We start from the raw sequence: 10,682 nt of genomic DNA, 5'->3' as shown, positions 1-10,682 counted from the left end.
GGGCCGCAACCTGCGCCGCCCGCAGCGGCCCTGAGCCCGGCCCCGCCGCCCGGCCCTTGGAGCCTGCACGCTGCCCGGGGACGAAGGCGCAGGAAACGCGCGGGGAACGAGACCGAAGGAAGAAGCGGGAAGAAGAGCGCAGCCGCCGCTGGGCCCTGCGCGCCCCGGGAGCGCCGCGCGGCCCTGCCCGCGGGCTCCGGGTGTCCGCGGGGCGGCGCCGCGGAACATGACGGCGCCCTGGGCCGCCCTCGCCCTCCTCTGGGGATCGCTGTGCGCGGGTAAGGACTGAGCGCGGCGTGGGGGGCGCGGGGAGGGCGCGCGGGGCTGGTCTCGGGCGCCGCGCGGTGTTTACCAACAAAGGGCGGGCCCGTGGCCTCCTCGCCGCGCCACCTGCACCCAGCTTGCACCTCCCGGGGCGGGGACTGGGGGCGCGCTGGGCGCCGCGCTCGCCAATCTTGGGGGGACGGTCTTGTTGGTGCGGCGGCCTGGCGACCCCATGATCGGGGCCGGGGTCCAGTGCCTCAGGGTCGGGGTTCAGGCTACTCGGGCGCGTGGAACCCGGGGAGAGCGAGAGGGAAACCGGAGCGTGGGGAAAGTGGCCAGGCGGGGTAGGCAGATCTAACCCGGAGGTGGCGGGATCGTAGGCGCAGAAGGGGCTGGGGGCAGGACTGCGCGACCCTCAGAGCCACTAGGTGTAGCCAAACGAAGGGGGCTGCTTCACACATCCTGGAGGAGTCCCCTGCACCCCATCCCACCGGCGTCTGCGTCGTGGTTCCCCGAGAGGCGGGCAGTTGGCGCCAGCTCCCACCTACGCCCGCTTTCCCTGCGGCGGCCCCAGGACGCGAGGTGCGGTCGCCCCACGGACCGCTTTGTTTGAGGCTCCTGGGAAGAGAGGTGGGGTGCGATGAAACACTAACAGGTCCCTGTTTGTGCCTCTGGGAAGCACGTGGCGGGGGCGGGTGACCGGCGGGGCTAGCGTTCGGCTCGCGTGCCTGTGGAGGAGGGTGTGTGGGTGCGGGTGCATACAGTGGGAATTCCGCCGGGAAAAGCGCTTTTCCCCAAGGCCGAAACCGTGATTTTCCTCTTCGAGCGGTGCCCGGGCGCGCCCAACTCGGGCTGCGCGCTCCAGTTCGGGTGGCTCCAGGCAGCCTTGAGCAGCGTGGAGAGCCGCGCGTTGAAGCTCCAGGGAGAAGCCCCGAGAGGTCGGGGCGGCTGGTGCGCGGCAGCCGGGGCGTCGGGTCCTGCGAGTCTTTGTTCCCAGCCCCCATTACACATGCAGCGCGGGTCCCCTGCCGCCCGCGGTGGCAGCAGCGCGGAGTCTGGGAAACCCGTGAAGGGCGGGGCCTGGCCTGCAGGGGCGGGGCAGGGATCCCCGCGCTGCTGCGGGGGTGGGGATGGGGGAATCTCCGTCCCATCCCACCCCCACTCTCCCGCCTCCTGTGAATGTATCACAGCTTAGTGGTCTGCCCTCGAAGCAGGTGAGTTCTCCTTGTGGAGTTTGGAGCTGCGTAGCCTGAATGCAGGAGCAAGAGGACGGGGACCCCCTTACTGGTCCCTGGGTCCAGTGTGGGATGGGGCGTCGCGGCTCTTTTGGAGCCATTTCTTGTGTGGTAGAAGCAAAGTGATGGTGTTGAACTCTGCCTTTTAAGTGCTGCTTTGAGATGCTTCTGAAGAGAAAGAAAGGCATTGCCTTCCAGAGGACCCGGCTTCGGACTTAATAGGCACGCGGCAGGCAGCCCGCCTGGCTGTCTCTAGATCCCTCTCGAAGGTCCCGGGCTCTTTCATTCCTCCCCCTGCCTGCCCAGAGGGCCTCCTCCTAGAACAGGACAGCCTCAGACCTGGAACCCTCATCCTAATTTGTCTCACTCTGGTCTCGCCAGTCTCACTTCCCTCCTTGATGAGACTCGGCAGGGTGGAATGGGGCCCCTGGAAGACTGCGTTTCCCTCCTTCCCTCTGCTCCCCCCACCCGGCCTGGGTAGTGCTGAGCAGTGTTCCTTGCAGAGAGGGACAGCTAGACTTAGACTGGAATCCAAGGACCTGTGGTCCTGCCCTAGGAGGAAGGTGGGGTCGCCAGACGTTTCTGGTGGCCACTGCCCTGATCTGTGAACAGCTATGGGAAGAGCTGCCTCAGGCGCCGGTAGGGGAGAGCTGGCTCTCCTGTTCTTTGAGTTCATGGATGCCCTTCCTTCCAGCTCCTGGCTTGCTGTTTAGAATTACCCCCGTCCTCTGCAGCACGCAGTAGGAGGGTCAAGAACAGCACTGGCCCACAGAAACGTAGCATCAACAACATACATACCTTAAAATGTTCTAGTAGTTGTGTCAATAAATGGGAAAAGAAACAGGTGGCTTAGTCTGCTTGGACCACTTGCTGTATTAAATACTATAGGCGGGTGACCTAAATAACAATTTATTTCTCATAGTTCTAGTGTCTGGAAGTCCGAGATCAGTGTGCCAGCATGGTAGGGGTGTGGCGAGGGCCCTTCTCCTGGCTTACAGATTGCTGCCTTCTCACTGTGTCCTCACGTCCTCACGTGGCCTCTCCTCGTGTTTGGAGGGCCAGGTAGAGAGGGATCATTCTTCCTCTTCCGCTAATCCCAAATTGAGGGCCCCACCCTCATGAACCAGTCTAACCCTGGTTACCTCCCAAAGGCTCCAGCTCCAAATACCGTCATATTGGGGGTTAGGGTTTCAACATACGAATTTCGAGGGGACACAAACAGTCTATAACAAGATGAAGTTAACTTTAATGGTATATTTATTTAACCTAATATATACAAAGCAATCGTTTCACCATGTAATAAGTATTAAATCACCTAATGAGATATTTTACATTCTTTTTTTTTTTTTTTTTTGGTACTATCATCAAAATCCAGCGTGTGTTTTAGAACATCTCAACTTAAACTTTCCCCAATTCAAGTGCTCAGTAGTCCCATTTAGCCAGTGGTTTACCATATTGGATGGCGCAGGCCTGGAAGAAAAGGCAGAACTTCTGTTATGCTATCATAATGGCTCATGGTGCTTGTTACAAGATCACTGTTCAGTTAGTTCTGCAAGTTTTTTGGGTTCTGGGCCTGGCCTAGTGTCCTTGCGACAAAGTAAGTTATTTGGTTCTTGTCTTGCAGTGGAGATTCTGGACACATGTCTGTATATCTTTTAAGAACTCTTGACATCTATCTCTGTATTTCCGGTTCAAATGAGGGTAGGGTGGAGAATGTTCTGAGTGAAATGTCAGGAGCCACTAGGGGAGGAGGACCTGACCCTTGTCTGTCCTATCAGGAACTGCCCGCTTTGACTGCCCGCTTTGTCCTCATAGGCTGGCTACTCTCTGACCCAAAGATGTGTGTTTCCGCAGGGGAGAAGTGTGTGGTGTGTGTGTGGTGAGTGTAGGGACCCTCAGGCTTGGTCTAGTGGTGACTGTTAAGGACACAGACTACAGAGCCACTGGGTGCTGGTGCCATTCCTCAGGGAAAAGTGTCCTTTGCTCCCCATCCTCGCACCTGCTGGGTACTCTAGGCCAGTTGCTGGCTGGATGGGCTGCCCTTTGGGAGGAGTGGGCACCCTTAATCTCTTAGAGGCTCTTCCGAGGTAAATGATAAGAGAAACTCACCCAGCCTCCCAGGCTCTGTAGCTGTGTGCACACACAAGTCCTGGAACCCCGAGTCTCCCACAGCTTGGGTGTACTACCCTGCAGGGCTTTCTGGGCATCGAGAATCACCAAATAGCACCCGGACTTCCCCTGGCACTTCGTCTAAGGAATTGCCTTTTCTTTCTTTTTTTTTTTTAATGTTTATTTATTACTTTTGAGAGAGAGTGCATGCGCATGGGGGTGAGGAGGGGCAGAGAGAGAGGAGAGAGGGAATCCTAATCAGGCTCCACGCTGTCAGTGATGAGCCCGATGCAGGGCTCGGTCTCACAAACTGTGGGATCATGACCCGAGCCGAAATCAAGAATTGGACTGAGCCACCCAGGCACCCCACGAAATTACCTTTTCAGGGAGCCCAGTGAAGAGTGCCCATCTTATAGCACGGACCTTTGTATCATGAGTCCCCTCTGAGACTCTGATGAAAGCTGTGGACTCTCCCCCCGGGAAAATACAAATAAGAGAAAAAGCATGTGCATGTGACGGTCGGTACATGCATTGTGCATACGCACTTGCTGTTTTGCATGGATACCAGGAACCTGGAGCCCCCTGGGTTGGGCTCCGTGAAGTCCTGGCTGTCCTGCACATAGCCACTCTACCGGTCCTTAGGGACAATTCATTGTCTTCGGGGGTGCACTGGGCTTGTTCCCACATCGCTTCCTCCACTTTCCTTGTTCTAACCACTGGACATGACTTCTTTGCTTCTGCCTTTTGTGATCCCTGTATAGTGTTTCCATGCTAGCCCCTGGTCTCTGCCTTCTCTTCCTTCCCCAGGCACACCCCCCCCCCCCCTTGAGTGCCGGTGCATTCACCCCCTTCCTAGGAGCTTAGGGTGGTGCAAGAAGGGACCAAGGGACGTCAAGTTAGAGCTTAGATTCACTTGTAGATACTGGCTTGTTACTGTGGACTGAGATCTGGGGGCTCAGGGGGAGTTGGTCTGGGGAATACTTTTGAGAATGAGACTGTATAGACAGCTCTCAGGCATGGTCCTGGCTGGGTAGACTAGAACAGAGTTTCTGAATTCTCAACACTGTTGTTGATCTGGACCCCTTCTTTTTGTTTATTTTTGAATGTTCATTTTTATTTATTTTGAGAAAGAGAGTGGAAGAGGAGCAGAAGGAGAGGGAGGGAGAGAATCCCAAGCAGGCTCCGCACTGTCAGCGCAGTGCCCCAGGAGGAGCGCACTCTCCAGAACCCTGAGATCATGACCTGAGCCGAAATCAAGAGTTGGACGCTTAAGGGGCTGAGCTACCCAGGCACCCCAATGCTAATAGCCCTTCTAATTGTGACAACAAAAATGTCCTAAACGGAGGGGTTGCCAATCACCTGAGGTTGAAAACGTCTGATCTGGAATGTTCCCATGCTTTTAAAGAGACAGTTGTGGGAGGTGGGGTTATGGCTAATGCCTACGGCACCCCTCCTCTCCCCCTTCCTGCATTCGGGATGGGAGGTTGGCTTCTTCTCAAAGCCAGGGAGATCCCTGTTTGTTCAGCCTGCTCGGCTTTGAGAGTTTGTTGGAAAGGAGCGGTTCGGGAGTACTTCAGCCAGCCAGCAAGGAGAATCCTGGCGTCCTTGAGTTTTCCCAAAAGCGGTTCGGGTTTCAGGGAGGCGGCGGCCGTGGGTGGCCAGGCAGCCTGCCTGCCCGCCTGCCCGCACCCGCCCACCCGCCTCTGCTTGCCGCCTTGAGCTTTGCACTGGGGCCTCGCCCTCCCACTCGCGCAGAATGTCAGGCAGTGCGTGTTGCCCGGGCCGCGGTGCCGCCTGGAACCCGGGGGCCGCGGGCCAGGGAGCCGCCCGCGCAGCGGCTGGGAGCTGAGGCTGGCGGCGGGCCGCAGCAACTCTGGGGCTGCAGCAGGACGCGGGCATGCCCCTGCCCTCGAGCAGGCTGGCCACCTGGCGCCCCGCCGAGCCTGGGGACTCCAGCGCAGGGGGGCAGCCTCTCCTCCGAGGTACGGGCGCGGGCCTCCACCCTGGCCTCGGGGAGTGGGCGGGCAGGCCCTGGGAGGTGGGGTGGGCAGCACCGTGGCCAGCCCTGACGGCCCGACCCAAGGGCTTGGTCTCTCCGGGCGCCTGTGTGTTGGGCTTGGCAGGTAGGCACCCCGTGTCTGCTCTCCACGCCTCTCCTGACCTGCTCGGAGCTCTGCGAGGGAGGGCTTTCTGGGGGCTCTTCTCTGATCTCAGGCTCTGCAAGACACAGCTTGCCCGGGCATCAGATTGCACACTGGGCTCTTAGAAGATGCAGCCCCAAATGCTTGGGTTTCCAACTTCTCCACTCACTGGTGTGTCCAGGGCTTATTTTAAAGGGCTTCTTACTGGGGTTGAGACTACATTCCATCCTGTTGCCTTCTCAGAACTCTTTTTCTTTTCTCCCATTCAGTCACCAATTCTTTGCTCTAGAATAGATACCCACCCCCTTGGGGCTTCCTCTTTGGTCTTTCTTCGCCAGACTCGGGCCCAGCGTAGCCCGGAGGTGCTTGTTTCTTGAGGACCTGGTGGTGCCACTCCTGGATGCCCAAGTTGGGAGTGGGGGCCGAAATGGGGGAGAGGAGACGCTGCTGCCTTTTCTGAGTCTCTGTGTTTTAAATTGCCCAGTGATGTCTTTGTCCGAGGTACTGGAAACCAGGTGATGATTGGGCTGGGGGTCAGCCGTGCCTCCTCCTGGCCCAAGATCAATCACGGCCTCCTGCCTCTGGACAGCGCCGTGCTTCGCCCTGGTTTTTCCAGTCTTGCTGTACACATACGTGTGCTTTTATTCAGACTCTCTGGGGGATTGGCAGCCCTAGCTGGGTGTTCTCATTCATGGACATGTGGTTATTGGGAGCAGGTGTTGGAAAGGAAGCCTGCCTCTCTGGGCAGATGTGTGGCCCTCCCCCCCCCCCCCCCCCCAGGGGACCTTCTCTAGGGGCCTGGCCTGCCACACAAAGGGACTTCTCTGGTCAGCTTTTGGGCTGGAGCAGAGGTGTTTTGTGAGGTGAGCTTGTGTTCTCGTTTGCAAATGTTCCTCTGCGGACTATTTCAGTTCCACTCTGACAACCAAGGAGGCTAAAATTAGTTCCGGAGAAGGAAGAGGAAGGCTGGTTGGAAACCCAAGCCCTTGGCTGGAGGTTGGAGAAGGCTGCTTCCCGGAGTTTGTGGTCAAGCGTTTCGGAAGATGTGACCAGACCAGCTGTTGTCTGTCCATCCGAGGAGAGGGCGGGGCCTCTGCTTGCCTCCTAGACCTGAGCCAATGGTAACAGGAGGCTGACTTGGAAGCTGACTCTCTTGAATGTTAATGTCAGGATGTTTTTTCCTTCTGGCTTGTGTAGTGGTGCACAGTGTTTTCAGGTATGAGGACAGTGCCTTTAATGTAATGTCTAATGTCGCTGACAACCCTCCTTCTTAACCACCCCCCCCCCCCCCCCATCAATTCAGAAAGCATGCATGAGTTCTCAGAACCCTGGGCTGACAGCCATTGGTTAAGATTATTTATCTATTTGATGGTGGTTTTTTGGGGAATTTCCTTGTCACCCAAGTTTTGACCTTCCCTTCAGGTGCTCATAAGCCAGGCAGACCAGGGCCTACCTTAGACCGCTGGTTGGGGCGGGGACTGGGTTAGAGAGGAGCCCTGTGGCTCAGGCCTCTTAGGAGGTCTAGCTTCTCTGTGCCCTGAGGACCTGGGGGTCAGAAATGGAGGGGTGGAAAAGTTACAGAGGTGACTTCTGATTTTCCTTTCCACCTGGCTGTCCCCTCCTGTGAACCCTCCACCTGAGAGTGGGTCCTGCAGGGCCACTCAGGGGAAGGAGAGCCAGGGCAATGCAATCCTGCCTTTCCTGATCTGAAAAACCATTTCCAAACCTCCTCTTACCCAGGACTCTCCTGGTTAGCCACCCTGGGTGTAGTTGGAGGAGTAGAGGTCACTGTGGCCAAACTTCTTTTCCCATTTTAAGTTTTATTAATTTTTAGTCTTACAGATAATGCACATACATTCAATTGCAGAAAATTAAACATTACAGGTAAACCAGGGACCTTTACCACCCCTGGCCCCCATCTGAGTCCTACACATTTTTTTTTTTTTAATTTTTTTTTTCAACGTTTATTTATTTTTGGGACAGAGAGAGACAGAGCATGAACGGGGGAGGGGCAGAGAGAGAGGGAGACACAGAATCGTAAACAGGCTCCAGGCTCTGAGCCATCAGCCCAGAGCCCCACGCGGGGCTCGAACTCACGGACCGCGAGATCGTGACCTGGCTGAAGTTGGACGCTTAACCGACTGCGCCACCCAGGCGCCCCAAGAGTCCTACACATTTTATCTGTGCATCTGTGAGAGTACTTAAAGAAAAAGAGTTTTTAACCTAAAATGGTATTGTACCTTTTCAAACATTTAACTGGAGTATAAAATACAGGTAGAATAATGTAATTATCAGAAGTGACAGCTTGATGAATTTTTACAAACTGAATATGCCCAGGTAATCAGCATCTAGATTGAGAATCAGAAATTTACCAGCTCCTCTCCCCACCAGCCCTTTTTTGCTCCATTGTAGTCTCTACCCCTATATCCTTAAGGGTAACGACTAGGTTGACTTCTCCCAGGACACGTCAGTTTTGCCTGTTTTTGTGCTTTATATGAGTGGAATCTAACAGAGTGAACTAGTTTGTGTCCATTTTTTGTTCACCATGTTTGCGACTTACATCTGTATTGTTGCATGTTCATGGCTTTTAAAGTCAGAGATATGTTTTGACAGCCTTTCTCATACATATGGATCAACCCGGATCTTTTTAATAGCTGTTTAATATTTCAAAGTTTGTATGTAGACCACATTTTATCGAGTTTCCTATTGATGGACTTTCTGATTGTATATAGTTTATGCAGATTGGTTCTCGAGGATAGATGATAAGAGGAATCTCTGCTTCATAGAACATGTATATTTTGGGTTTTTTTTTTTTTTTAAGATTTATTTATTTAAGTCATCTTTACTCTGAACCTGGGTCTTGAACTCACAACCCTGAGATCAGGAGTTGCATACTGTGCCGACTGAGCCAGCCAGGTACCCCAGGACATATGTATTTTAAATTTTAATTGATATTGAGTGGTGGCTATACTGTTCTCCACCCCGCCCCCCGGCCACCCAGGTGACGGCAGTGGGAGCAGAAGCTGGGTGAGATGGCAGGTGACCCTCTGCAGAGTATGTGAGCCTCTCCTCCCCCTCTAGAAATGCTCGATTGCAGAGCTTTCGGGGGGAGTGGGAAATAGCCCACTTCGTGAAGGGTGCCCGGGCAAGATCTAGTGTCTGAGGAGAGCCAGAGAGGCGGCTTCCTGTGTCTGAGTCTCCTGCTTACTGTGTTGATAGAGGAGAGGTACAGTGGACTAGCCAGTATATGCTGGTCTGGCTTTGGGACGGATGTGGATGTGTGCGTCTTCGTGAGCTCACTGGCCGCGTTTTATGCTGCCTCCGTCCTCCAGAGCGAGGGAAGCACTTGCTGAAGGTTGTGAGGGGCTGTGGGTAATAGGGCACCCCTTGTGAACCCGGTGCATTTGCCAAGATCATGGCATGGCAGGATCCTGATTTCACATGCGGTGATGACGGTGGGGGGGGGGGAGGTGGTGGTGTAGGAGACATTTGCAGAATTCTTTTAGAATCTGGTCCAAAGCTTCTCATGACGGAAGGGGGCTCAGATGAGCTTCGCTTCCTGGCTGAGTGTGTGCGGTGTGCCCTTGTTTAACTTTCGGCCGCAATCAGTTTGAAATGACTTGTTCTCCGGAGCGTCTGCGTTCCTGTTCTCCCTCAGCATGCTGCCTGCTGTTCCGCTGCTGTTCCACTGGGGTTCCTTGTGTAAGCCCACTTGTCAGTCTCTGCCTATGGATTTAGGGGCCAGTGGATTTATGGTACTGTTTCTAGAATGAGTGATGGTCTCCGTCGCCTGTCCCACATCGTACAGGTGATGTGCACGGTGTATTAGACTGTTAGGGCTGCCATAGAACGGATGGCTTTGAAATACCACAGACACTGTGGCTTCCATAACGGAGGCTTATTTTCTCACAGTTCTGGCAGCTGGAAGTCTTCCTCAGGGGGCCAGCAGGAGTGGTTTCTGGTGAGCTTGCAGATAGCTGCGTGCTTCCTGTGTTCTCCCGTCGTCTTTTCTCCGTGTGGGTGCACATACAGCAGGTGCCCTTCCCTTTCCTATAAGGACACCAGTTCTATTGGATTAGGGCCCCACCCTTATAACCTCATTTGACCTTAGTTACCTCTTTAAAGGCTTTATCTCTCCAGTCACATTGGGACTTAAGAGGTTTTTTTTTGGGGGGGGGAGGGATATAGTTTGGTCCCTAACAATCTGAAACAATAAAATCGGTTGAAAGAGAATTCTGTTTCCGTCTTGGGTTACACTTTGGAGTAGAAATTACTGTTTTTCAGACCTCTGCCCTTAGGGTCTTGGTTAAACACTTTCCACGGACAGTCTGATCTAGACAGGTGATTGTAGTTTCTGTGTATGTGTAGAGGAGAAGTCTCCCCTTTTGGTATTATGTGTTCCTGAAAATAGTCTAAAACCTGGGTAAAAGGTAGACATGGAGGCTTCCTCTGTTGATGACCAGGACCAACCCTCTTTCTGAAGGCACCTGGAAAAGATGGACAAACTTGGGAAATATCTCTGGCTGAAAGCATTGTACAGCTAAGAATATAGGGAAGACCTACCAAGTCAGGATCTGTGTAAGAACAGAGGCCCAGGGTAGTGACTTTGACATTTGAGTCCTTTTTAGTTCTTCCATAGGGTTGCATTTTCATTTGATAGCCTTGTGGGGCTTTAAACAGAGGGTAGTGAACCCCTCCTTTTGAGTTGGAACCCCAAAGACATGAGGGCAAGGGGGAACCAAAAGAAGATAAACTTAAAAAAAACTTTTTAAAAATATTCATTTATTTCTGAGACAGAGACAGAGCATGAGTGGGGGAGGGGCAGAGAGAGAGAGGGAGACACAGAATCTGAAGCAGGCCCCAGGTTCTGAGCTGTCAGCAGAGAGCTGGACGCGGGGCTCGAACCCACAAACCGTGAGATCATGACCTGAGC

The 10,682-nt window shown here is 54.2% G+C and overlaps 1 protein-coding gene across 3 annotated transcripts in view; it reads left to right on the top strand.

Moving 5' to 3' along the window:
- The window catches only part of ACVR2B (activin A receptor type 2B), a 40,759-nt gene continuing 30,077 nt past the window's right edge, over positions 1-10,682 (top strand). For 2 of the 3 annotated variants that reach the window (XM_043595731.1, XM_043595730.1), the window contains exon 1: positions 1-278. In XM_043595731.1, the coding sequence (XP_043451666.1) occupies positions 227-278 (52 nt within the window). In that variant the 5' untranslated portion in view covers positions 1-226. Of the gene's footprint in view, positions 279-5,353; positions 5,591-10,682 lie in introns of those variants that run through there. The other variant, XM_043595732.1, reaches the window with a different exon arrangement.

This window comes from Prionailurus bengalensis, chromosome C2 (assembly GCF_016509475.1).
Source record: "Prionailurus bengalensis isolate Pbe53 chromosome C2, Fcat_Pben_1.1_paternal_pri, whole genome shotgun sequence".
NCBI lineage: Eukaryota > Metazoa > Chordata > Mammalia > Carnivora > Felidae > Prionailurus > Prionailurus bengalensis.
The sequence above is the reverse complement of the archived record's forward strand: the minus strand, read 5'-3'. Positions and strand labels throughout refer to the sequence as shown.